We start from the raw sequence: 26,227 nt of genomic DNA on the forward strand, positions 1-26,227 counted from the left end.
TGACAGGCATGCAAACTTATGCTCAGTCAGTTTTTGTAGAGCGTCTTTCATGGTAGGCCACGACTCAGCCCAGTTTCTTTTACATTTCTGAGCTATAGTTTCCTCACTTATTAAGAGTTAAGCAAGAATCAATGAGATAGCTTGTGACACACCAGGTGAGGCATAAATGGGGCTGTCTTCCAAAGCTTGGGCTTGCAGCATCTAGGCCTGCAGGAGTCGCCAGCGCGCCCTCGGTCTGGCTGCGCCCGCGGCTCCACCTCCACGTAAGGCTGTCCGGCTCGCTGCCTGACCGAGCAACCTCCCTCGCTGCGGCGATCCTGTGACCGCTGACGCACGCGGACATCGCCAGTCCGTCGGGACGCGCTGGCTAGCGAAGCTTCTGCGGGTGGGCGGGCGGGCGGCGCGGCCCGGCCGGGGTCCTTGCGGGTCCTCGGCCGGCCCGGGGGAGGGCCCTCTTTGTGGCTGCAGTTGGCAAGATGGCGCCGGTGGGGGTGGAGAAGAAGCTGCTGCTGGGCCCCAATGGGCCCGCGGTGGCGGCCGCCGGCGACCTAACCAGTGAAGAGGAGGAAGGCCAGAGTCTATGGTGAGGGACGTGCAGAGCCGCGGATGGCGTGGCCGGGCAGAGAGTGGGCCGGAGCGGGCGGTACCGTGGGCAGACATTGACCGGCAGTCGCTGGGCGAGCGGTCCTGGGCGGTCCCGCGCTGACCGCTCTTGACATTGTCGCCACAGGTCTTCGATCTTGAGCGAAGTGTCCACCCGCGCCAGGTCTAAGCTGCCCTCCGGCAAGAACATTCTGGTGTTCGGTGAGCAACTGGGTACTGCCCTGGGGCGCCGGGGTGGGCCAGGCGGTGCCCTCCCACAGGTTCCAGCCTTCTCCACCCTTACTGCCTGCTTGCCGCTGGCTGGTACACTGGATTCTAGCAGGGCAGCCGGAGAGTCTCCAAGCCCACACCTCTCCTGACCCCAGAATGCAGCTCGGTTTGGAGTCCAGTGATGTGCGGCGTGGGCTTGTGGCACATTCCTTCAATCACTGGCTGAGCCTTCAGCCTTAACTCTCTTCTTCGCTCGGTCTAGTGCTCACCAAGTTGAGGGTGTGGAGAAAGGGAAAAGAGGATGTGCAGGCTAGATGGAGAAAATGAGGGAACTAGGTGACCTGGGCTGGGAACTGAGGAGATGTCTGGAAGCCTTTCTTCAGCCCTCGTGAGCAGCTGAGCAGAGGCATTAGGGACTCCCCAGAGGCGGCACACGTTGGGAGTCAGCCCCAGGAACTTTCTTGCACTCCTATTCCTGCTCTCACTACTAGGTTGCCAAGTCAGTCGTTTAACCTCTCTGGCTTCAGTTATCTCATACAAATGAAAGGGATCAGGCACTTTCACACGCAGAGCTGTTTGTGGAGCTGTTTGTGTGAGCAATGGGACAGCACAGACCATCTTAGACACTCTGCAAGAATCCCAGCCTAGCCGAGGCAGATGTGTGCGTGGTTGCACTGTATCTTTCCTGTCAAGAGCAGACCGTTGTGGGCGCATCACACTGCTTGATGTGTTGAAACAGAACTTGTGGAGTCGTCGAGTGTTTTGAAGGGTTATTGTTTAGGTGCAGGCGCATAGAGATAACAAGAGGGTGAAGAGTTTGAGCACTGTTAGAAGTTTCTTGCAGTAAATGGTAAGATAAGTTGAGGTCAGATCATGAAAGACTGAAGGATTAATCCTCTTTCCCGAGGCTCCTGATTTTCACAGATTTTATCTTCCTCTGAGCCTTATGGAAATAACTGCCTGGTGGTTTCCCTGTGTTTCTCTCATCCAGGTAATGGCCACTGTGGTAGGTTATAGCCAGATATGTGCTTTAGGGAAATAACTCAGGCTGCAGAGTGCCAGGTAGATCAGAATGAGCAGGTGCTGAAGTCAGGCTGACAAGCATTCACCATGGTCTAGGTGGATTGTGACCAGCATGAAAAAGGTGAGGCACTGAGGAGGGAGGACCGTTGTGGACTGCCTTTCACTTCTCATGTTCTCTAATTCCATGTTATTGAATCCAAGGATGTTTGGTAGCAGTGGTTCTATTTTATGTTTAGGGGGTATTACGTGGGGGATGGTACTGGATATGGATAGTCCGGGGGAGATGAGAAAGCACTTGGTACTGAGACTAAGGAGTTTTACATAGGTCAGTAATTACTTTCTTCCTACTTTCCAAGCCTTTAGGGTACTTTTGAAGATGTTTTTAAAATCAAATGCATGTAAATAATATTTATAAACTTCATGATTATGAGGCAGAATCAGATTTGTTTGTTTGTTTTTTCAAGACAGAATTTTTCTGTGTGGCTCTGGTTGTCCTGGAATTCACTCTGTAGACCAGGCTGGCCTGGAACTTAGAGATTTGCTTGCCTCTGTCTCCCAAGTGCACCACCACACCCGGCTCAGAAACAGAATTTTAGTTCCGTGTTCCTAGACTTTTGAGGTTAGTTGTGTTTTGAAGAGTTCTTTCTTTTACTGTGGTCAAGACTTATTTTGTGAGAAACTAGCCCCCTCCTTTGACGTTCCCTTCTCTGGATGTCTGTCTTAGAAATTGTAGGTAGAGTTAGTGCATTTGCCTTATTCCTTCCCTTGTGAAGTAAAGAGAACTACAGTAGAGGGTTATTTGGCTCTTGGGGTTGGCTGTCTTTGCCTCTACCCAGGAGAGCTGAGACCTTAGCAGCAGGCTTGCTTGAGAGTCTTAGCTGCTCCTTATTGTGTTGCTGTTATGGCTTGCCGTTTTTGACTAGCATGACACACAGTAAGTACACTTTGTCTTCTTGCAAATGTCGTTCGTAGGAGAAGATGGTTCTGGTAAAACAACTCTCATGACCAAACTACAAGGAGCAGAGCATGGCAAAAAAGGAAGAGGCTTGGAGTATCTTTACCTCAGCGTTCATGATGAGGATCGAGATGGTGAGTGACTCCATTGTAAAGGTAACATGCAGGACTCTTGACTCTTCCATGTGCAGGCATTCCCAGCTTTCTGTTAGGACTGAAGAGAATAGGTGAAATGTATGTCATTTGCTTTTAGTTTGGTTTTGGTTTTTTGAGACAAGGTCTTACTTTGTGACCCTGGCTGGCCTGAAACTCACTATATAGACCAGGCTGGCCTGGAACTCTCAGAGATGCTATTCTGTAATGACTCCTTTATAATTTTTCAGATTTTATGTTCAGCTTTTTTAGTGACTGTAGAATAGTTACCAGTGCCTAGGTCTTTTTTTCCTATAGTCTAAAGATGAAGTGTAGTGATTAAATTCATTCTTTATATTTGCCTTTATCTGTTTAAATACTAGTGATCATGATGTTAGGGTGGTTTTTATAAAGCTCCCCTACTTTCTTATTGTTAAATTGAAGAAGATAGACCACAAGCCTCTCCAGCACTACAGTCCTGCTATCTCTAAGCTGTTTAGTAGAGGACATGGATAAGGGCTCTTAGAGCTTGGGCACCTTTGTGTGCTGATTTACACCTTCAGGGACATTAGCCCTAGTCCCTTGACTTTGTCTTTTTAACATTCCTTAAAGGTCTTGAAAGGAATGCAGAAAGTAGGCCTGGTGTCAGGACCTGTCTTCTGTCCGAAAAACAGACATTGAGTGTCTGCCTAGACTCAACTGCAGTCTGTGCTTATATGACTGAGGTCACTAAACCAAGCTGAGGGGACCTTGAATGTTTGTGTCGTTTGCTTCCTGCCTTTGTAGGGCATCATGGTTTTTGTGGGAAGACCTTGGGCTTGGAAGCCAGACAGAACTGGTGCAGAATGCCACTCCTGTGTTCAGCAGTTATGTGTCCTCTGATTACTGACTTAACCACCTTTCACTTCCGTTTCCTCATAGAAGGAGGAGGAGGATGGTACATTTTGCAGATGGACAGAGTGTGGGAGTATGAGAGGAGCACTGGAGACATGGTGAAAGGGCAGACTGGCATAGATGCTCAGAATCTCTGCATCTTCCGTTTCCAAGACTGAGGCACATTTCAGGACAGAGTGTCCCAGGAACCGCACTTGCTTGTCTTTGAGTTGGAGTTTATGCTAACATTATGTCAGATTCCTTTCAGGTCACTATGAGATCTTTTTCCTTGCTGCATTTATTTATAGGACTTTTTCTTTTGGCTACTTACTTGGGAGTCCTTGTCTGATGGAAGAGTTGCCCTTACTGTAGGTTAATTATATATCTTTCAGCCCTAGTCTTTTTAATTGTGTGGTATGACTGGGTTGTAAGTACACATTTCACAGATAATCACCTGCTAAAGAAAATAGTCTCTGGTTGTATCTGGGTTGTGGTAGGACATTACATGTCAAAGGACCACTGCCTCTCAGTTAGATATCTGTCTAATGCTTCATGGGATATGTGATTCCCATGCATGGGTGAGTTATGTATAGTTGACACTGGCAAGAAAAGCTGAAAAAAAGGAACTATGCTTACTGATGGGTAGGCATAGAAACCTCAGCTTTTGAGTACAAAGTGTGTTTGGAGTTGATTCATAGACCAAACTAAAATAAACTGGAGTTTTAGGACCAGTGAGGTAGCTCAGCAGATAAAGTCACTTGCTGCCAAGAGAGCCTGAGTTTGATCCCTGAGACCCACATGATGGAAGGAAAGAACTGACTCTCCACAGGTTGTCCTCTGACTTCACTGTGGAATGTGTGCACCTATCCATACCCTCACCTATACTCTAAAGAGCACACCTTACTCTAAATAGATGTTACAAAGTTGTTTAAGAGCTGGAGAGGTGGGTCACTTGCTACTCTTCAGCATCATGTCCGGTGGCTTACAGTGGTTTATAACTCCAGCTTCAGGGGGTCCAAGGCCTCTGGCCTGAGAGCACCTGCACTCTCATGCACATCACCACATGTAGGCACACACACACACCTATGTATAATTAAAAATAATAAAATAAATCTAAAAAATTTAACATAATTTAGAGGTTAGAAATGCAGCTAGATGTAGATACTTTAATGTTCAAACTCACCGAAATGCATTTTTATAGATATTAATAACTTGTTTATACCAACAAGGAAGCTAAAGAAAGGTAGATTTTACAGGTATATGTTGGAAAAGAAGTTAATGAAATGACATTTTGGTGTTAGGAGTTCCTTCTCTCAAGGTACTTTTATAGAAAAAAAAAATAACCCTTAAGGAATATGTTTGAAATTTTCTAAAAATATCCTATTAATTTAGAGAATTATCTTCTATAGTTGAGTTATCACAGTTACTAGTTCTTGATACATTTTATTTCAGCTGTATCTTAAGATCTCCCTGTAGTCCACATTGGATTATTTTCGATCCAGTTTCAGACATTACTACCATTTCATCTGTAAATATTTCCTTATGTATAGCTAAAAGATAAAGATGCTTAGAGTATATAACTTATTATTCTAACAGAATGACTATAGTTGCTTAATGTGACACACACAAGGATTTGTTTAGTCAGCTTGTTCACCACCTCACAGATTGCTAGTGTTTTAGGACAGTAGATTATTTAGACCAAGGGACGATTCATCACTAAAGGTTAGTGTCCTTCGGTTGTTATTGAAAGCTAATTACTTTCACTCTGTTCCTTAGAGTTTGTTGAAATCTTAGAGGTGACCTATATGTGATAATCTAAACTTTTAGTAGCCTGGGCAGTTCATTCTGTACTAGGCTGATTTGTTGGATACTGGGTGTTTGGCACAAGGCTGTGATTTCTGTGTGGATTCATTCCCTCCTAATGCTGCTGTTCTCATTATCTGTGCAGACAGTCACTGTTAGGTGATAATAACGTTTCATTTCTCTTCCCAGACCACACCCGCTGCAATGTGTGGATTTTAGATGGAGACCTCTACCACAAAGGCCTGCTGAAATTTGCAGTTTCAGCTGAATCTTTGCCAGAGACCCTGGTCATTTTTGTTGCAGACATGTCTAGACCTTGGACTGTAATGGAATCTCTACAGAAGTGGGCTAGTGTTTTACGTGAGCACATTGACAAGATGAAAATTCCACCAGAGGAAATGAGGGATCTGGAACGGAAATGTGAGTAAAATTTACTAGTTTCTGAATTACTATGGCCACCTTCTTTTTCAGCCAAGAGGGTTTACTTCACATAGAATCTGCTTTTGTTTTGAAATACTTCTTTTAGTTATTGAATTCAGTTTTCAAAAATAATTTGAAGGGCTGGAGAGGCAATTCAGTGATTAATAGTACTTGCTGCTCTTGCAGAGGACCCAGGTTCAGTTCCCAGTACCTTTATTAGGCAGCTCACAACCTCCTGTAAGTCTCATTTCCAGGGCATGTGGTCACTATCATGCATATAGTGTACATACAGTCAGGCACTCAAGTGCATGCAAACACAGACAGACAGACAGATGAAAAAGAATACTTTGGCCTGATTTGGTGGTGCATGCCTTTAATCCCAGTACTTGGGAGGCAGAGGCAGGTGGATCTCTGAGTTCAAGACCAGCCTGATCTACATAGCAAGTTCCAGACCAGCCACAACTACATAAAGAAACTCAGTATTTAAAAAAACAAAAAACAAACAAACAAAAAAACCTTAGGAAAGTTTGCTTTGTTTTGGCTTATGGCTTCAGAGGTTGCAGTCCAGTTTCTTCTGGACCTGAGATGAGTCTGTCTGTCCTTGCAGAGGCAAGGAAGGGTAGGGAGAAGGGGAAAGGGTATTCTTCAAAGGCATACCTGCATGCCTCCTTCCTTCAGCTTGGCCTCCTTCTAATAGCCATTCAGCTGAGTGCACATGAGTGGAAATCCACTGAGAGCTTAGTGCCCATTCAATCCCATAACTTAGTAATGCCACCAGCTAGGGACAGTCTTTGGGAACATTTTTCTTCTAAACCCCAAGCCCATGTTTCTGGAGTCCTATGGAGATCCCATGTCTCCTTGTTGGCAGGTTTAATAAAAATCCTAAAGAAGAGAAATCTTTCATTTCCAACTACTTCATTTTCAAATCTAGCAAATATGATTACATTCAGGAATAGGAAGATTTATTTTTTTGAGGGAGGGGTCATTAAAAATACAATAAAAGTTAGCTGGGAGGTGGTGACACGTGCCTTTAATCTTAGCACTCGGGAGGCAGAGGCAAGTGGATCTCTGTGATTTTGAGGTCAGCCTGGTCTATAGAGTGAGTTCCAGGACAGCCAGGGCTGTGACACAGAGAAACCTGTCTTGAAAAACCAAACCCCAAAAAAAAAAAAAAGTTATTTTAGGGTTAAAGACAAATGAATCCTTCTGAGAACAAAGAACTTTCAAATTAAAGGAAGTTTAGTGGGTTTTCAAATGTGGTTCAGAAGCTTGTTTTTCCTTCCTTTGCTTCTGTATAGTGACATCAGCTTCTGTCCCTCTGCCAGGGAAACGGGAGGGGCAGGCAGTGGAACCGGCAGCCGCTGCGTCTTGGCCAGTGCAAGCTTGGCTGCCTTTGGCTTAGTGCCACAGGGTGACATCACTCCCCTTGGTGGATTGATGAGGGCTCTGGAGCATGGCACGTAGTATCTGCACACTGGCAAGAGAGTTCTAAAATTTTGATGGTGCTTTTCTTTTTCTTTTTTTTTTTTCTTTTTTCGTTCTTTTTTTTAAATCTTTCATTTTCTTTCCCACAAATAGCGTGTCTGTTCCCTTGTTAAGTAGTATACTTCATTATGGAAGTCATTATCTGTTGTTTTATCTTCGAGACAGTGGCTGCGCCTTAATCTACTACTAGAGAAGCAGTTGATGGTGCTTTTCAATTTCCTCCTGTATGTCTTCCTGTCCCACCCTTCATCTTGCCCGTCTGTCATTAACTGAAACAGGCACTTAACCCCTTATCTTTCCTTTGTTCACGTGTGCTTCCTGGCTCATCCACATGTGGGTGTAGTGATTGTCATGCAGTTCATCTCATCTGTCTCCAACCACTGACCTCTTTAGATAATGCCTCTTTTTCTTGCAAAACAGAGATGCTAAAGACATCTCAGCAGAGTAGCTCTGAGGCAGAGAAGCTGTTTCTAGACCATTGCACACAGCTTCATACCCAGACTAGTGAACTAATGTGCTACAGACTTCAGTTCTGTGAACGCATTTTCTTGGATTGATAACCTTACAAAGATTTACTAAAATAGAAAAAGATCCACATTGGCCAATGTACCACTCTTTCTCAGATAAGGAAAGTGTGAGGTACCAGGTGTTGTTTTAGGTGCTGGGGATATAGCAGACAGGATACCTATTCTTGGGGAGCTGGTGAAGTGAGACACTGAATTTATTTAATGATCTTAGTCATTGGTGTCTGTGTCACAGAAGATTAGATTCAGCGACATATGACAGAAAACTGGAGAGGAGGATGGCTTAAACAAGAAAGAGGTTTATTTCTCCTGAAAATGAGGTCTAGAGGAAGGCAGTTTGCAACTAAGGAGCAGCCTGGGAAGAGAGCTCAAGAGCCCTGGCTCGTTTTTGCTTTCCGATCGTCATTTTGAGGGTGTGGTTCTTTTCCTCTTGCAGCTAGAACTTCAGCAGTGTGCCTGTGTTCCAGGAAGGCAATGCTGAGGTGCACGTGCCCGCTATCTTTTAAAGAGGATGAAAATGAAGTCTTTTTGTTTTTCTAAAGGGTGTGTGCACTTGCACGTGCATGTGCAGGTTGACTTTCAGAAGGTTCTCTCCTTGCACTACAGGTACCGGGGGTTGAGCTCAGTGTTTCACAGTGAGCACTTTTGTCTGCTGACCTCGTTGCCAGTTGAGAAAAAATCTTAATTCTGTGGGGCTGTGTGTTCTGAGTACCAGGGCTCTGTCGGGTTAGAGAGGGGAGGAGAGAACACTGGAGGGTTTCTAGCAATTGCTGAACATGTCTGCTGAGGGTCTCTGCTTTTACTGTCCCTGGTCTGTGATGTTTGGAATGGTAACCATGTCTATGTGCTGCATGTTGAAGGAGTGCTTTTGTTCATGATGGTTTTAGCTTACCTTTTAGGACAGTAGTTAGTTGTTTGTATTCTTGCTCAGAGGACTGCTGCCTTCCAGATTAATTAATTTTCTTATTAAGATTTATTGTATTTTCAAATATGGGGGACACAATATTTATGCATGTGAATGCAGGTGTTATGTTGGATCCTCCTGGAGCTGGAGTTAGAGGAGGTTGCTAGGCAGTCCTTTTCGAGAGTAAGACATGCTCTTAACTCCTGAGCATCTCTCCAGCTCCCTGTAGTATTATTTTTAATAAGTGAACACTACTTTACAATCAAGTTTCCATTCTAGCCTGTGTGATTTGGAACTGCTTTGTGATCAGCCACTGTGATCCAGAGCTGGCAAAATGAAAGCAACTCCTAGAGCTGCCAGAAGGTGGCGCTTGTTTGTAGTATGCTGTGCTAATTTTTGTTGCTGCAACAACAGGACAAGACAATGTAAAGAAGGATTTTTGTTGTTCCTCTCTTCCTTCCTTCCTTTCTTCCTTTCTTTTTTTGGCTGTTTGAGGGAATACAGTCCATCATGACGAGAAGGGAAAGCATGGTGTCAGGAATATAAGGCTGTTGTTGGTCTCAATACATCTGCAGTCAGTGAGCAGAAATGAGTACTAGTGCTTAGCTTGTTTTCTCATTTTTTTAGTCTAGTCTAAGAGCAAGGACTGTGGTGTGGAGACATGGTGAAAGCTTTCCTACCTTTGAAAGGGCAGACAGGCATAGATGCTCTGAGTCTCTGTATCCATAAACCGTGAATAAATGATAGATAAGTCTGGAAACACTCTTACAGGCACACCCAGAGGTGTGTCTCCTATTTATTTATTAAATGTAGGATCTCTCTGTAGCTTCAGGGTGGCCTCAAACTCATAGACATCTTCCTCTGCCTCTCAAGCACTGGGATTGAAGGTGTGCACCACTATGCTTCTTCCTAAGTGATTTTAAACCTTGTCATGATGACAAATGAACTCACAAGACTACTCCTTGTCAAGTCAATATCCGAACCCACTGCTTTGAACGCTAACAGTTGGTGGACTCCCTGCTGCATGTCAGGCTTTTTCATAAAAGGAGTCTCTCAAAACCGCCAGGGAGTGTTGGTGAGGTAGGAAGAGGGGAAGCCACAGTAGCCGTGCAGCTGGAGTAGTGGGGACTCCCTTCAGCCTTGGAGCTTGATGTTTCTCCTGTGACATGTTGGCACTTCACCACCTAGAAAGTGTGACAGTGAGCTACATTTTACTTTCAGGATTATAGTTCTCATTTTTTGTAATCTGTATTTTTTTTTCCATTTTCCTGTGTGTTATGCATTATTTTCTGTCTTCTAATCTATTTTCTATAATGTTCTTTTAAAAATATGTGAATTTCCTACTCTTGTTAAACAGCCAGGGTTTGCTTTTTTGTTTTGTTTTGAGACATGGATCTCACTTTGTAGCTCCAGCTGGCCTGGGATTTGATGTGTAGACTAGGCTGGCCTGGAACTTACAGAGATCTGCCTGCCTCTGCCCCTGGAGTGCTGGGATTAAAGACATGTGCAACCATGCCCAACAAATGTCCCAGTTTTTCAGTCATTTAGAATAGCAGTTCTCAACCTGTGGGTTGCAACCCCTTTGAGCAACTCTTTCACAGGGATCAAATAGCAGGTATCCTGCAGATCAGATATTTACGTTACAATTCATAACAGTAGCAAAATTACATTATGAAGTAGCAACAAAAATAATTTCTTGGTCTTCCATAGTGCTTTATTTCTTTATTTTTTTGTGTGTATGGGTGTCTGTGCATCATGTGTGTGCAGTGCTCATGGAAACCAGAAGAGGGCGTCAGATCCTTTGGAACTGGAGTTATAGGTGGTTGTTAGTTGTTATGTGGAGGCTGGGAATCAAACCTGGGTACTCTGGAAGAGTAGTAAGTGCTCTTTACCAATAACCCATTATCTCCAGCCCCCGACCCTCCTCTTCCAATGCTTTTAGTTACATTTACTTTGCATGGTTTTGGTGAAAATATAAAAGGCCTTAGGCCTTTTTCAGTCTTGTAGTATATTAGAAAAATAGAGCTGCCTATTGGCTCCTAAGCTTCGAGGGGTTCTTACCTATTACATGAAGATTTAGATTTGGTAACTCACAGTTATAATCCTAACACTCAGGAGTCAGAGGGAGGGGCAGGGCAATTGTTGCAAGTTCAAGGCCAATATGGTGTACATGGTGAGTTCCAGGCCAGCCAGGGATACATAGTGAGACTCTGTTCAAATACAAAACAAAACAAGATAAAACCCATCATTTGAACTTTGAAGTGCTCACATATAGGTTCAGGTCTTCAGTCTTTGTGTTAAGTTGGCTTAACTATAGCCATTGGCTACTCCATCTAAGAATCCTTTTTTTTTTTTTACCCCCGAGACAGGGTTTCTCTGTGTAGTTTTGGTGACTAACCTGGATCTTGCTCTGTAGACCAGGCTAGCCTCCAACTCACAGAGATCCACCTGGCTCTGCCTCCGAGTGCTGGGATTAAAGGCGTGTGCCACTACCGCCCAGCTCCTTTTTCTTTTTGTAAAGACTTAATTGTCTTATGAGTGCTCTACTTGCACATATGTATGTGTACTCCATGCCATGTTCATGGAGGCCAGAAGAGGGTACCCTGAAACTGGAGCTACAGATGGTTGTGAGCTTCCACATGGGTGCTGGGAACTGAAGCTGAGTCCTCTGCTCAATCAGTCCTCTGAGCCGTTGCTCAGCTCCTCAGGGGTCTCTTTAACCAAGACAACAAATGTGATGCCAAGAAGCAGACGTGTTGGTGCAGTCGTGCAGTGGTATTTGCTCTGCCCATGACCTTGGGCTATACCACCTGAAAGAGGAGTGCTTCTTGCCTTCCTACGTGAGTTGCCTCTTAAGAGAGAGGGGTCATGTGGAGGCTTTGGGGGGTGGCGTGATTGGACATGGGATGGCCAGGTGCATTTGTGTGGATGCTGGGAATTGAACCCAGGTCCTCTGGAACATTAGTCAGTGCTCTTAATAGCTGAACAAGCACCCACATGAATGCACCTGGCCGTCCGGTGTCCGATCACGCCCCCCCCCCCCCCCAAAAAAAAAAAAGTTGCCACATGATCCCTCTCTCCTCTCCTTTTTTTTTTTTTTTTGGTTTTTCGAGACAGGATTTCTCTGTGTAGCTTTGCGCCTTTTCCTGGAACTCACTTGGTAGCCCAGGCTGGCCTCGAACTCACAGAGATCCTCCTGGCTCTGCCTCCCGAGTGCTGGAATTAAAGGCATGCGCCACCACCGCCCGGCTCTCCTCTCTTTTTTAAGAGGTTACATGTGAAGGCAAGAAGCACTGCCTCTTTCAGGCCGTATAGCCCAAGGTCATGGTCGGAGCAAATACCGCTGCACAGTTGTGTTAGGTACAGATATGCTATGCACACTACATGTGTAACTCAAGATCCCCCAAAGACTAAGTTCATAAGAGTAGAGACAAGAGGAAATGTGGCTGGTGCTGGGCAGTCACATGGTCTGTGCTTGCCTCTGCTACATGGAAATGGCATGCTCTTCTGGAGTTCAGCATGTAGGCGTTTAGTAAGCTTTCCTAATGAGGATCCTGACAAGTTGTGTTACTGTGATTTCTAATGGTCACCTATGATGAAGTAATGGTTGGGCTGTCCGTACTTTGAAAAATGTAGGCTGTATAAGAGAAGTGTATGTGAGGGAATTATTGGTGGTGGTGTTCTTTGTTTTGTTTTATTTTTGGTGGTTTTTAATAATAGAAACTAGTATGAGCTTAAGAACTAGTACATGGAAAATCTCAAAGTTTGAGCCACAGTACTATTCTTAAAAACAGAATTTTAAAAGCCTGTTTAGGAATCGCATGAAATTGAAACTGTTAAGAAGGTCTGCTCGCCGGGCAGTGGTGGCGCACGCCTTTAATCCCAGCACTCGGGAGGCAGAGCCAGGCGGATCTCTGTGAGTTCGAGGCCAGCCTGGTCTCCAAAGCGAGTTCCAGGAAAGGCGCAAAGCTACACAGGGAAACCCTGTCTTGAAAAACCAAAAAAAAAAAAAAAAAAAAAAAAAAAGAAGGTCTGCTGCTGTTGTCGCTCAGAGCTCAGTAGATGTGAGGTACCAGATGCAAATCTGATACTTTGTATCACCATCCTTAAACTCTAGAGCTGCAGCCTCTGCCATGCATAAATAAATGCTTTCGGTTTTGTATTTGCTACTATTTTTTTCCCTTAATTTTCTAAACCTAAGGTATATTTTTATTTGTGTCTGTGTAATTTTTCTCTTTTTCCTCTGTAGTTATGAAAGATTTTCAAGATTATATCGAGCCTGAAGAAGGTTGTCAGGGTTCCCCACAGAGAAGAGGGCCTCTGACCTCAGGCTCAGATGAAGACAGTGTTGCCCTCCCTCTGGGTGACAATGTGCTGACTCATAACCTGGGGATCCCAGTGTTGGTGGTGTGCACAAAGGTGCGTCCAGGGAATTGTAAGCTTGGCTGGGTTTGGCCAGTGAACAGTCACCATCTGAAAGAGAGTTTCAGAAGCTTTGATGAAGTTTCTTCTCAAGGGAGAATTGGGCTTATTCAGGATTCATTAAGGTACATTGACTGTGTCAGGGTAGAACATACTGTCATTTAATGCTGCGGCAACCTTGACATCACTTAGTTCAGAAAGCCCTGTTGACTTCCTGGGCAAACTTAAACGAAAGCAGTTTTCTTAAGGGTCTGTAAGCCAGTTCACCTGGTCCAGACTGACGGTGAAAATAGAATGATAAAGTAGAAATAGAAGGTATATCTCGTATGAGAGGGGGGAAGTAGCTTTAAAAACATTGTGGGTTTCAAAAGTGCTTTATTCCTAGTAAAAGCTACCTTGTGCGGTGCACAGTGGTTGGGAAGTGCAGTGCACAGCGGTGTGAAAGGGCCTCTCCCAATATGACCTCATTGGATGTTGAAAACAATTAGGAGGTGATCAGGCCTATTACATCTGTACTTTGTGTGTAAACTGAGGCCAGGATGAACAAGAACTCTCTTGTTCCTTTTATTCTTCTCTAATTAGTACCTGGACCCCTGTGGAGTTATTTCTTTAGAAATTCTTTATTTCTGAAGAAATCCCTGTTCCTATCTTCAGCAGACAGACAAGCAGAACGCTAATATTCCTCTTGGTTTTGTCTCTCCTGCAGTGTGATGCAGTGAGCATATTGGAGAAGGAACATGATTACAGGGATGAGCACTTGGACTTCATCCAGTCACACCTACGGAGATTCTGCCTCCAGTGTATCCTTGGGATGCTGTAGCGGGCCCCAGAGCACAGGCTTTCCTCCAAAGGGGGTGTCTTCAAAGCTCCCCCTGAACAGAGAGTAGTCCTTTTTTTCTTTTTTATTATACTTAATTATTGGGGGTGGGGTACATGAGTGTGGAGGTTAGAGGAAAACTTGGGGAGTCAGTTATCTCCTTCCATCATGCAGGTTCCAGGTCAGATTTAGGTTATCAGGCTTGGCAGCAAGCATCTTTAATCAGTCACTATGCCATCTCGCCTGTCTCACAGGGTTCTTTTTTGCCATGGGAAAAAAAATGGTAATCTTTTGGTTAGTTTTATTTTTGCTATGTTGGCATTTTATATATACTAACTTAGGCGTGTCTTTGGTCACTTTGTTAAGTATTATTATTTTTACTTTTGGACGGAGTCTTACAGTGTCACCCAGGCTGGCCTGAAGCTTATGATCTCCTGCCCAAGCTTACTGAGTGCTGGAATTACACACGTGCTACCATGCCCAGTTTAGTTGCTTTGTTTTTGAGGCTGTACTTTTGATTGGCTTTCCTATTAAGAAACTGATGTGTGACCATTTTATGACAAATTACATTGATTGTACTTAGCCATCTTGTTAGACTTTGCTTTTACTCAGAGAGGTATAGTCACCAGTGTGGACTAGGTTAGATGCTGCAGGTTTTTTCCGTGTTTGTGCTACCCAGGAGAAAGATACCATGTCAGCAGCTTTTTGAGTCTTCTGTATAAAGCCAACAGCAGTTGGTATCTTAGTTCCACACCCTGGAGTAGGGGTGACAAGTGCTGCCTTTGAGCCCTTGTTGACACCTATCTCTGACGGAGTACTTGATGGTAAACTCGTTCCTTTGTGAGCACCTTTGTGAGTAATCTGTGTACCTCTATGCTGAGGTGTTGTCCACTGATTTTGCTTTTTAGGAAGCAGCCTTGAGAATTGACAGCAGTCTAAGTGTTGAAAAAGAAAAGCAGCTGCTTCCTATACAGCCTCCACCTGTGTGGAGTATTTATCATGGTTCCTCTGCTCCTGTTCCTTTTTAGTTTTAAATTTTGCATGCTTTGTTGTTCGCATGTGGATAACAACAGATCACTTAGCTCTGTAAGGTGTGATATATTTATGTGTGATTGGTTTTTGTCTCACAATGAATTGGTTTTCCTTAAGCAGATTGAATAGATGGAGCTGCCTTGATTTACACCTCAGTGAAGGAAGAGAAAAACCTTGACTTGCTGTATAAGTACATTGTTCATAAGACATATGGCTTCCACTTTACCATACCCGCCTTAGTTGTGGAAAAGGATGCAGTTTTTATGTGAGTTCTTTGGAGGTGATGGCGTCTAAGCTCATCTCTTTATAGTACATTTGCCGCTTGTGTTGTGCTTCTCCGCGCTTCTGTCTAAGAAAGTGGGCTGAACCTGACAGGTGGCAGATAGATGCAGCCTTTCCTCCCTGCTCCTTCTGGATTGACTCATTTGGTTTAAGGGGAGTGGGTGGTGTGGTCAGAGGTGCTGCATTCCATCAGTGAAAGAAGGTAGTCAGAATGTAAGCCAGCCATTTTGTATACTTACTGTCAGTTCTGGTGAAGCATTGGCTGTGGAGAGACTCAAAAGGATAGAGATTTCAAGATTTCAGTTTGGGGATCCTCAGTGGCTTGTGTATAAGCACCTGGTGACTGCTGTTTACAAGGTGATTGCAAGCCTCTTCTCAGTATCCCTGTCAGTGTGGGTTAAACTCTGCTCTTAGTACTTTCTGGCATTTGTATTTTTGCAAGCCTCTAGGATGGGTCATTGTGCCAGAGACTTAGCTAGCCTGTTTTCTGGAGTTGGTGTCTTTTTTCTAATTAGAGAATCACGTTGCCATGTTTGTCTATGACAGTGCTGTGGTCTTAGATTAGCAGATTGATGTTACAATTTGGTACCTTCTGGACTTGATTGACAGGTACATTTGTCCATTCAGCAAGCTTTACACAGTACCTCCTAGGTACCCAGGTTCTCTGCTGAGGACACAGAAATGAATGAGATACGTCCCTGTTATCACATAGAGACAGACATATACTGAAGAGGAGGGTAGTGGTGGGCTAGTGTAGAGGGGCCAGAACGGTGTGCTGCTAGATGAGTGGACTGTCTCAGGCAGACCAGAAGGAAGGGGCCAAGGGATCCGTGAAAGGCTGAAAGTACAAGAGCCAGGTGCTTCAGGGAAACTGAACAGGTTACCCTCTGTGTGTTTGAAGAGAGTCTCACTCATATTGTTCGTACCCTAACTCTGAAGAATCACCCAGAACAGTCAGACAGGCACTAAAGCAGAAACTTAATGAGTGGTGTGCTTTTGTAATTACTTCCTTCCTAATTACATGATCCTAAGGAGCAGGGATTCTGGTTGGATTTAGGGCTAGTGTATATAATGGAGAAGCATCTTGTGGTTCTGGAGGCTGCATGGGTCATGATGTATCTCAGCTGTGTCCAGTGTCCAGTCCCTTTTTACTGTTGTGTCTCTGGGTAGTTGCCTATGTAGGAATTAGTAAGTCAGCAAGGCCATTTGGGAGAAGCATCCTGGATGGGCATCCTCTTGGTATAGCTATGGACTAGGAGTTGGGCCAGTGAGAGGGCTGTGAGAACAGTCAGTTGTCTTTTTTTTTTTTTTTTTTTTTTTAATCTAGAGCTTCTTGAACTCAGAAGTGTGTCATATAGGGCTTTGCTACCTTTAAGAGAGTAGAGTGGGAACCCTGATCAAACCTTGTTCCTTCTTGCTTGTGATGTTAAGCTATTACAACGCCCACATAGGAATCTAAGGTCTCCTTGTGTCTCTTTTGTGGGGCTCAGGATAGATATAGGCCTTCCCTCTTTGGCTTCAAGGCATATCTTCCATGCCAGCAAAATTAATGAACTGTCCATAAGATGATTGTTATAAAGAAGTGTCCTCAGAGGGACGGAATGCAAGAGGAGAGCCAAAGTCCAGGAATAACAGTCCTCTCTGGACCGCTAACCCTTGTGCATTGTTGGTCTAAACTGGGTTCCCGAAACCTTCCACTGGGGCAGTGTCTCACACTGGCTCCTTAGGCCTAGTGTCCCTGAGTCCCTGAAGCAGGAATCCCTGGAGCAGGATGTGTCACATCAATTTGATGAGATAGGCCTGCTGTATATTTTGGCTTATGTACCCAAAGCTACAAGACAGTGACAACACCTCCAGACTTAGAGATGTGGAAAAGGACTTTACCCAGGAGTTTCTTACAGCCTGAAATGTCTCTCAGATACATGTGGGAAGGCAGTTCCAGGCAAAGCAAGCTCATCTGTGCCTCCTTGTCTTTAGACCTGCAGGCTGGGATAATGAAAAGAAAATAGCTATTTTACATGAAAATTTTACAACCGTGAAGCCAGAAGATGCATATGAAGATTTTATTGTAAAGCCTCCTGTGAGAAAGGTACCTTAGTCCCTTGAAGGCCTTTTTAGGTGGTTGTAAGTCATGAAAAGCTGATATTACAGAAATGGCTTACGATACCAAGTGTGAGTGATGCTATGTCCATGTCAGTTGTGGGCCCATTTCCTGTCAAGTTCCAACGGTGCTCCTACCACTTCTGGATTATTTTTGCTAAATCCCCTCCCTTTGGAGTCTCCTGAAGTCTATGATCTGGGAGGTACTGTTTAGGACCTGCCAGACTTAAAAATTGGCTATATGCCATGGCTAGTACTGGGAGAGAGTCTGTACCCGGTTAGAAAAATGTAACTACAGTTTCAAGTAAGATGCCCCAAATCCATGTGGAGGCCTGGACCAAGATTTTTGTAGCATAAATTTTGACAGTCATTTGAGAATTTTCATTGCTTGTGGCCACAAACATGTATTGTTTCACAGCTGGTCCATGACAAAGAGTTGGCAGCAGAGGATGAGCAAGTGTTCCTAATGAAACAACAGGTAAGAGGCCCTCTCTTCCCGGGAGTTCCCTTTCCGGAGGGGGATGGGGGCTGTGTGTGTTGGAGAGCTTACAGAGGCATGGAGGTTAAGGCGAGGTTTCCTCATTCCCTCCTTTCTCTACGGGACAGGGATTGGAGCACCTGCCTCATGACGCCTGCCTGCATTGCACGTTATCCTGCAGGGATGGGCTTAGTGTGCTTATGTGCCCTATTTGCCTTGGGAAAACTGGCTGGCTGCCTTCTTGAATTGACAATTTATGAAGTGGCCTGGCTTCACTTCCATTTTTCCCATAGTATATAAAAGCAGATAATACACATTTTGTAGGTAAGAAGAGTACTTTCCCCAAGCTGTTAGCTTTTTTGTTCTAATTTTTTTTTTAAAGATTTATTTATTTATTATGTATACAGTGTTCTGTCTGCATGTGTCCCTGCAGGCCAGAAGAGGGCACCAGATCTCATTACAGATGGTTGTGAGCCACCATGTGGTTGCTGGGAATTAAACTCAGGACCTTTGGAAGAACAAACAGTGCTCTTAACCTCTGAGCCATCTCTCCAGCCCCCTAAATTTTTTTTTTTAAAGGCAAATTCTCATGTTTTCCAGGTTGGCCTTGAGCTCAGTATGTAGCCAAGGATGGCACTGAACCCTGCCTCTAACTCAAGTGCTGGGATTACAGGAATGTGGCCCAGCACTTGGTTTTATGCAGTGCTGGGAATCTAACTCAGCTTTGTGCTTGCTAGGCACGTACTCTACCAACTGAGTTACATCCTCGGCCCCAAACTGATGATTTTAATATAATATTTTATTCATTTATTTTTTTATTTTTTTAATCCTGGTGTGGTCAGACACCTGACAGCCTGGGAATTGAACCCGGGGTCCTCTGGAACATGAGTCAGTGCTCTTAACTGCTGAGCCATCTCTCTTCACATAATATTTTATTTTTAAAAGAATTTTATGTGAGCTGGAGAGATGGCTTAGTAGGTAAGAGCACTGACTCCTCTTCCAGAAGTCCTGGGTTCAATTCCCAGCAACCACATGGTGGCTCACAACCATCTGTAATGAGATCTTGTGCCCTCTTCTGGCCTTTAGGGATACATTCAGGCAGAGCACTGTATACATAATAAATAAGTAATTTTTTTTTTTTTAAAAAGGACTTTATACATACAGTGTGTTTTTATGACATTCACCCTCAACTTCTTCCAGATTCACCCTGATTCCACCTAAGATGACAATTTTGAACACAAACCCAGTATTTTTTTTAAAATGTTACCAGTTTATTTATTTATTTATTTTAATTTTATGTACATTGGGGTTTTGCCTGCATGTATGTCTATGTGAGGGTGTTGAATCCCCTGGAACTGGAGTTCGAGATAGTTGTGAGCTGCCATGTGGGTGCTGGGAATTGAACCCAGGTCCAGTGGAAGAGGAGCCACTACTCTTCACTGCTGAGCCATCTCTCCCGTCCCCACAAACCTAGTCTTAACATTTCTCCTTGACCCAAATTGTTAGACCTGTCACCCTCTCCTAACGGTCTGTACAGGTCCTGTTAGATTTTGGCAGTTTTTTCCCAACTCTTTCCCTTTTCTATAGCCTGATATTTCCTTAGCTTCAAAACTGGTTACTGGCGCCCTGTAGTAGAGTCATAGGAGTCAACCCTTTCTCCAGTCCTCAGTTCATGCTACAGGCCTTGGTTAATGGCCAGTTTGTCCCTCTCTTTGCAGTCACTTCTTGCCAAGCAGCCTGCCACGCCCACAAGAACCTCCGTGAGTACCTTAAACCAAACAGGGGGTCATGGCCCAGTGTCGTGGGTGCCTTCTAACTTTCCACCATTATTTGTAACAGTTTATGTTTATGTGGGCTTTTATATTCTAAAGTGAACTGGTCTCCCTAAAGGCCCATAGCCAGAAATACAGTAGAGTCTTAGAGAAGTGTTTGATGAATACTACAGCTGAGAATCGGTAAGCTTTTAGCTCTTTTCTCAGGAGACTGAAGCATAGAAAGGGACCGAGCTGGGAGCAGACCACCACTATTATACCTTAGACATGCAAAAATGGGTTGATTTTGAAATTTGTATTTTTTGTTATTTTTATACCTATGTGTGATATGGGCTGGTTTTGGACTTAGGAATCTCCTGCTAGAGGACCCTCTGGCTCTCCAAGGACCCAGGGTCGGGGTGGACCAGCTAGTGTGCCAAGCGCCTCCCCAGGAACATCAGTAAAGAAACCAGATCCAAACATCAAAAGTATGTATGCTGTCTTTGGGGAAAGATTGTAGTCCCGGGCCCACAGGACATGCTATAACAATAGCTGGGGCTCTCAGGTGGAAATCTGGGAAAGCTGGGCTCTTGTCTTTCCAGCAAGAGTTACTTCCCAGCAAGGATTAACAGTGTGTACCTGGCATTGTGTAAGACCTCAGACCCTGCAGGTGCCGTCAGAAAAGAATACAACTTAGGAAGTCACTGTTCAATATGTATCTTGAATCTGTAGTTTTATTTCTTAGGTTTGTATTAATACTATTTATGAATTGGCTATTTTATTTTCCTTTTATTCTTACCAAGCTAGACCAAGGTGTTATCCCAGTACTTACTGATACCCAAAGATACTGGCTACAGTAAACCATTAGAACAAAATTCTGTAAATTCTTTCATGTTCAGTGAGCATCTTTTATGTAGGATATGAGTGTTTCATAATAGACTGTGAGTTTTTATGGGCTTATAAAACTGAAAAGCACTGCACTGAGGACACAGAGATGACAAAAACAAAGGTGGGAAATGTAAACATGTTTCCACTGGTAATCTCGTCACTGCCCAGTTAGCCTCAGCTAACAGTGACCACAGTGAACGTGGTCAGTGAGCTAGGAAAGTGACAGCCACGGCTGCTGAATTCCAGTCTAAGAACCACTTTTCTGTCAAGTCATCAGTGTGATGTTTTGTTACTGTTTTTCTTTTGTGTTTCCTTAGATAATGCAGCAAGTGAAGGGGTATTGGCCAGCTTCTTCAATAGTCTGTTGAGTAAAAAAACAGGCTCTCCTGGAAGTCCTAGTGCTGGTGGAGTGCAGAACACAGCCAAGAAGTCAGGTAGGGGCCCTCAGAGCCTTAGATCCTCTGTCTGAACAGTGCTGGCAGGATGGTAATGTAGACACGGTGATTGCCTTCACCGGCCTGCAGACCTCCAGTGTTCTACCAGCTATGAATAGAACTAAGCCTTGTGCTGGCTTCCTTGGCACATTACATTTAAAGTGTGATTTAATGTACATTCAGGCTGTTGAGTAAAGCAGCATAAGGTCTAATTTGTGCCTGTGCCCTTGATCTGGAAACTCCACTGGAGGTCATCGTGAGATATGCTATTGACATTTATTTCGTTTTATGTGATACTTTAAGAGTTTTTATTTGCTTGAGCTGAAGAGATGGCTCAGCGGTTAAGATCACTTGCTGTTCTTGCAGAGGACCTGGATTCTCAGCATTCACACAGTGGTTCACGACCATCCTTAACTCGGGTTCCAGAGGATCTGATAACCCTCTTCTGACCTCCCTGGGCACCAGGCATGCAAGTGGTGGGGGAAAATAAAAAAACGGAAAAAAAGAAAGAAAAGAAAAAGAGTTTCATTTGCTTTGCTGCCCCTAATCTTACAGGGAGTTAGATCCTGTGATCCTACACTCTCACTGCAGGATCTCTCTGTGGTGATCCAGCCATCTATCCTTCCGTTTAGGTTGGTAAGAAAAGCTAGTTAGAGGTTTCTGAAACAAAATGGTGGAGTCCTTGGGAATCACATACTTTCTTAAGCTAGAGAACATTTATTTCCTTTTTGTGAGGCCAGGGATCAAACCCAGGAGTTGGTGAATACTAGACAAGCCAGAGTGTATTTTAGGCTTGCCTTTGTATATTTAGAGATGAAATTATGCTGGCCTCGAACTCTTGATCCTCTTACTAGGACTGTAAGTGTGCACCAAAGTACCCCACATATAAAGGGCATATTGGGCATATATTAATGTGTTTTCTCTAATCTATTTTTCCAAAATAGAACATTAAAAGATCATTTTGTCCTTGGGACAGTCTGGGCCTTCAGCAACTTAGGACTTCTTAGAGACTCAAGAATCTGATCTGTGCCTCAGCCTTGACCTAGTATTTGTCCCCTACCAGAAATAGAGGTCATTGTCCAGGCCCCAGACATTGTTTGACAACAGAAAACAGGAGTACCAGTTTTGTGCAGGATTGAACTGCTCAGCCTCAATCTCATCATAAAACATGGTCTTTCCATGTGAGTCAGTTTAAGCTAAACTACTTTATGGGTTCATTTTGTTTTATTTTTCAGGAATTGAACCCTGTGTGTTAATGCAAATACTTTGCCAAAGCTACCATCATCAGCCCATTAGTCAGTCTGAGGTGTTGCAGTTAGAAATAAAAGCTGAGTGAGTGCCTGTCTGGGAAAGAAAGTAGTTTACTGCATGCCTGAAACTCAGTGATGACCTCCAGGGAGATGATGGAGAAAGTACACAGGGCATAGGGATGGGGTGAGGGTTTTTAGAAAGGCCCCTTGAGTTTGGCACAAAGGCTTCCCTACCCCCTGCCAAGAAGGCAGATGCATAATTGGAGGAACACAGACCTGTGACACTGGCATTAACAAAGTTAGGATCTGTCTCATTGTCCTTGGCGAAAAGGCTTTTCTCATGTTTGAGGATATTGTCACTACAAATGATGGCAGAAGTTTGTGTGGTTTTATTTGTTTTTAGTTTTTCAAGACAGAGTTTCTCTGTCTTTCCTGCTGTCCTGGAACTAGCTCTATAGATCAGGCTGGCCTCGAACTCAGAGATCAGCCAGACTCAGCCTCCCAAGTACTGGAGTTAAAGGCTATCTGTATGATTTTAAATGCTTCTTTAAAAATTTTTTTTCTCCATCAGAGCCTGGCAGTGGTGGTGCACGCCTTTAATTCCAGCACGTGGGAGGCAAAAGTAAGGCTAGCCTGGTCTACAGAGTGAGTTCCAAGACAGCCAGGGCTACACAGAGAAACTGCCTTGTGGGGGAAAAATTTTTCTCACACTGCTATTTCTCTCTCTCTCTCTCTCTCTCTCTCTCTCGTTCCATTTCCTTTTTTTTTTTTTTTTTAGGACAAAAGACTGTGTTGTCAAACGTTCAAGAAGAACTGGATAGAATGACTCGAAAGCCAGACTCCATGGTAACAAACTCTTCAACAGAAAATGAAGCCTGATCCTCCTTTAAAAGTGCATATGTCCAATGACCAAATAACTATGTATATTCATCTGATAAGACCAGGATTTTTCTGATATGGCACATGCTATCAGTTTTTTGGGGTAGGGGAGATGAACTTTTAAAAAAATATATACTTCATTGGCTTGTCCGAGTGTGAAATGCACATTTAGGAAGGTTACATGTCAGGCCCCTTGTTAGGGATGTCCCGTGGACTCTTGGGCTGCGGTCCTCTTGTGGGAAGCAAGCACAGCTGGGCTTCTTTCAGAGTGGAGAAAGGAAGCCCACTTGCTATCAGGTTGGATCAAATGAGACTAGGAAGTCATTGATCAGATGGTCGTTAGTTTGACCAGTTGCGTGTTAGCAAAGTCCCTTGTTCTTGGGAAGCAGATTAAGTAGCAGAAAGTCCAGGAAAGAGAAGAGTTCAGGAGGGATGAGAGAAGTGCTGGTGGGGAAGCTGAACGTTAGAGAGGTGGAAGAAGGAAGTGAGCAGCATGAAGTACATGCACGGTAGAAGTCAGATAGCATCATTTAAGACTTACCGATTAGAAGCATTTCCAAACTAAACACGAAACAGATGGGAATTGGACTTGTTCTGAGTGCATCTTTAATTTATGAGAAATGTGTTTTGTGTGGGGACACCTGAGAAAGGTGGATCTGACACGGGTGGTGGAGATGGCACCTGCCCAGAACCCACATGCTTGGCCCAGGCCTTGCCCTTTTGTCCTTGGAGAAATGCTGGCTCTGTGCATCTATAACCTGGGACAGGCAGTTGCTATGGGTTGTGTTCGAAGTCAGCAGATACAAAATTAGTTTACTTTGATTTATATATTTTGAATAGCTCCTGCTTTGTTTTTTAATTATTATTTTTAACTACCACAGGCTGGCCAACTAACAGAAAATGGGTGATTGATCTCTCATTTTACCATAATGGCAGTGTGCTGTATAAAGTTTGGGGGAAGTATTTAACATCATTGCATTCTGGTTAATTAGCTTGTACCAATTCCTGCCTTAGAGTCTGTGGTAACCTTCACTGATACAAAAGGTTCTTTCTGTAGCTCCCTGGTCTGATCACTGTTACCAGACCAACAAGTGAGTGCTTTACATTGAAAATGGAAGTGACAGGTTTGTGTTTGTCATAAATGTAGCACTTCTATTCTTATGGAAGTGAGAGTTTTACGTGTCTTCCATTTAGGGGCATATTCATGCACATCATCATGTCACACCACTATTCTGAGAATGACTTCTGTGGATATGAAATAGCACTTTGAGTTTTCTGTGTGACACAGCACATGTAAATGCAAACACTACCATGACTTTAATGTATAAGACATTTGTTGTCCAAACCAAGGGGAAAACCACAATTCACTTCCGTGGAGTTTACTTTTTTATATGAATGTTTGTTATATTGTGTCTTGGCATAATGTCCCTAATGTCATTACTTTATATGCATACCAGACTTGACTAACCACTAATGTAGTGCTGGGCAGAAGTTAACATCTAGTTTTATGACAAGGCTCCTCAACTGTCTGGAGTCATTTTGTAAAGGTCTGAACACTGTTAAGGAGAAAGCTGAGTGCTTACTTGCCTCTCTAACAACAAAAAGATGTTTCTTGTTCTGGTTTTACTGTTGAAATATATTATTTGTTCCTTTTTTAATTCAGTTTTTTTGTTGTTGTTATTTTGGGGTTTTTATTTTGTTTTTGTTTTTGTAAACATGCATTGTTGCTTCAAATGACCAGGTTGTCTAAGTGATGACAGTAAACTGATGGAGTGAAAGTTGTGATGTAGTGACCTACGGATGCCATATGGGCACATAAAGGTAGGGTCGCTTAATCTCTGCAGCAGCCAGGGCAAAACGAGTGACCTCAGAAACAAGAAAGGAAAGACAACATGCCTAATTGTGTGATTTTTTTTTTTTTTAAATTTTGATGCAAAATTTAAAATGTATCATTTGAATGGTTAAGCACTTTTTGTGTTGATGTAAAACGTGCTAAAACCAACCAATGAAATGCTGAGGCCTGGTCTTGTGAAGGTTTCTGAGAGACCATTGTTACTCCTTTGACACTTGGATGCTTCTAGTTTCAGAAGAAACTGACGCATGTTACCACGTGCTCAGTGGTTGCCAAAGTCTACCAGCTTTGGGGAGCTTCAGGGTTCTTATGGGGTTTGGGGAGATGAGGTAATTTTTGTTATTTTAGGATTCTCATGCATTGGAACCAAAGGCCAAATAATAAACAGCCTTCACTTTTTAAAGTAAAATTAATTTTATTTGCAGAATACACTTGTATGGTAGACTGTAAAAGACAATTTTATGACTATTTATACACATTATAGTGATTACCTCTGTTTGTCTTTAAATGGATAATTTTAAATAAGCCCAACCTAAAAGTTACAGCCCAAATGAGGGCTGTGAATTGGTCTTTCCTAAAAATCCAACAGATATGCTGCTAGATTATTTTATTTGCACTTTTTTTCTTTCTTTTTTTAAAGACAGGGTTTCTCTACATAGTCCTGGCTGTCCTGGAACTTGCTCTGTAGACCAGGCTGGCCTCCAGCTCAGAAATGCACCTGACTTTGCCTCCCAAATGCTGGGATTAGAGGTGTGTGCTACACTGCCCAGCTGCACCTTTTTTTTTTTTTTTTTTTTTTGTAATTGGCATTTAAAAAACAGTATTTAAACTGAAGAAACTGTTTTCTTAACTTGATGAAGTTAAAAGTGACTGCTCTGTACATCATGACCTTAACAATGCTGATGCTGTAAGTGAAAGTTCACTGTTGTCTCTCTGCTAAGTTCATTGGTGTTTTTAACTTAAAATCTGGAGTGCAGATGATCTCCCACTAGCCTTAGTCTAGGGCGTGGCTCTATCTGGGTGCAGTATGCAGTCATGTGGAACCTTGCTTTCTAGTGCTGGGGAAGATGTCTAATTACTGGCTTCAATAAACATGAATCCAGACTGCTTA

At 43.5% G+C, this 26,227-nt stretch overlaps 1 protein-coding gene across 1 annotated transcript; it reads left to right on the top strand.

Moving 5' to 3' along the window:
- The first annotated feature begins 431 nt into the window (after positions 1–431).
- Dync1li2 (dynein cytoplasmic 1 light intermediate chain 2) lies at positions 432–26,227 on the top strand. Its single transcript, XM_059264236.1, has 13 exons — positions 432–583; positions 731–804; positions 2,809–2,925; positions 5,788–6,018; positions 13,181–13,350; positions 14,060–14,153; positions 15,332–15,467; positions 17,462–17,573; positions 18,003–18,062; positions 19,781–19,822; positions 20,184–20,301; positions 21,019–21,135; positions 23,164–26,227. The coding sequence occupies exons 1-13, from the start codon at positions 477–479 to the stop codon at positions 23,262–23,264; spliced, it is 1,479 nt and encodes a 492-aa protein (XP_059120219.1). The 5' UTR covers positions 432–476; the 3' UTR covers positions 23,265–26,227.

This window comes from Peromyscus eremicus, chromosome 5 (assembly GCF_949786415.1).
Source record: "Peromyscus eremicus chromosome 5, PerEre_H2_v1, whole genome shotgun sequence".
Taxonomy (NCBI): Eukaryota; Metazoa; Chordata; class Mammalia; order Rodentia; family Cricetidae; genus Peromyscus; species Peromyscus eremicus.

Excerpts from the sequence above, each read along its gene's own strand:
- Dync1li2 (XM_059264236.1), top strand. The coding sequence starts at position 477 with ATGGCGCCGGTGGGGGTGGAGAAGAAGCTGCTGCTGGGCCCCAATGGG. Across the intron at positions 6,019-13,180 it reads GAGGGATCTGGAACGGAAAT|TTATGAAAGATTTTCAAGAT; the intron begins GTGAGTAAAATT and ends TTTCCTCTGTAG. Across the intron at positions 18,063-19,780 it reads TGTTCCTAATGAAACAACAG|TCACTTCTTGCCAAGCAGCC; the intron begins GTAAGAGGCCCT and ends CTCTCTTTGCAG.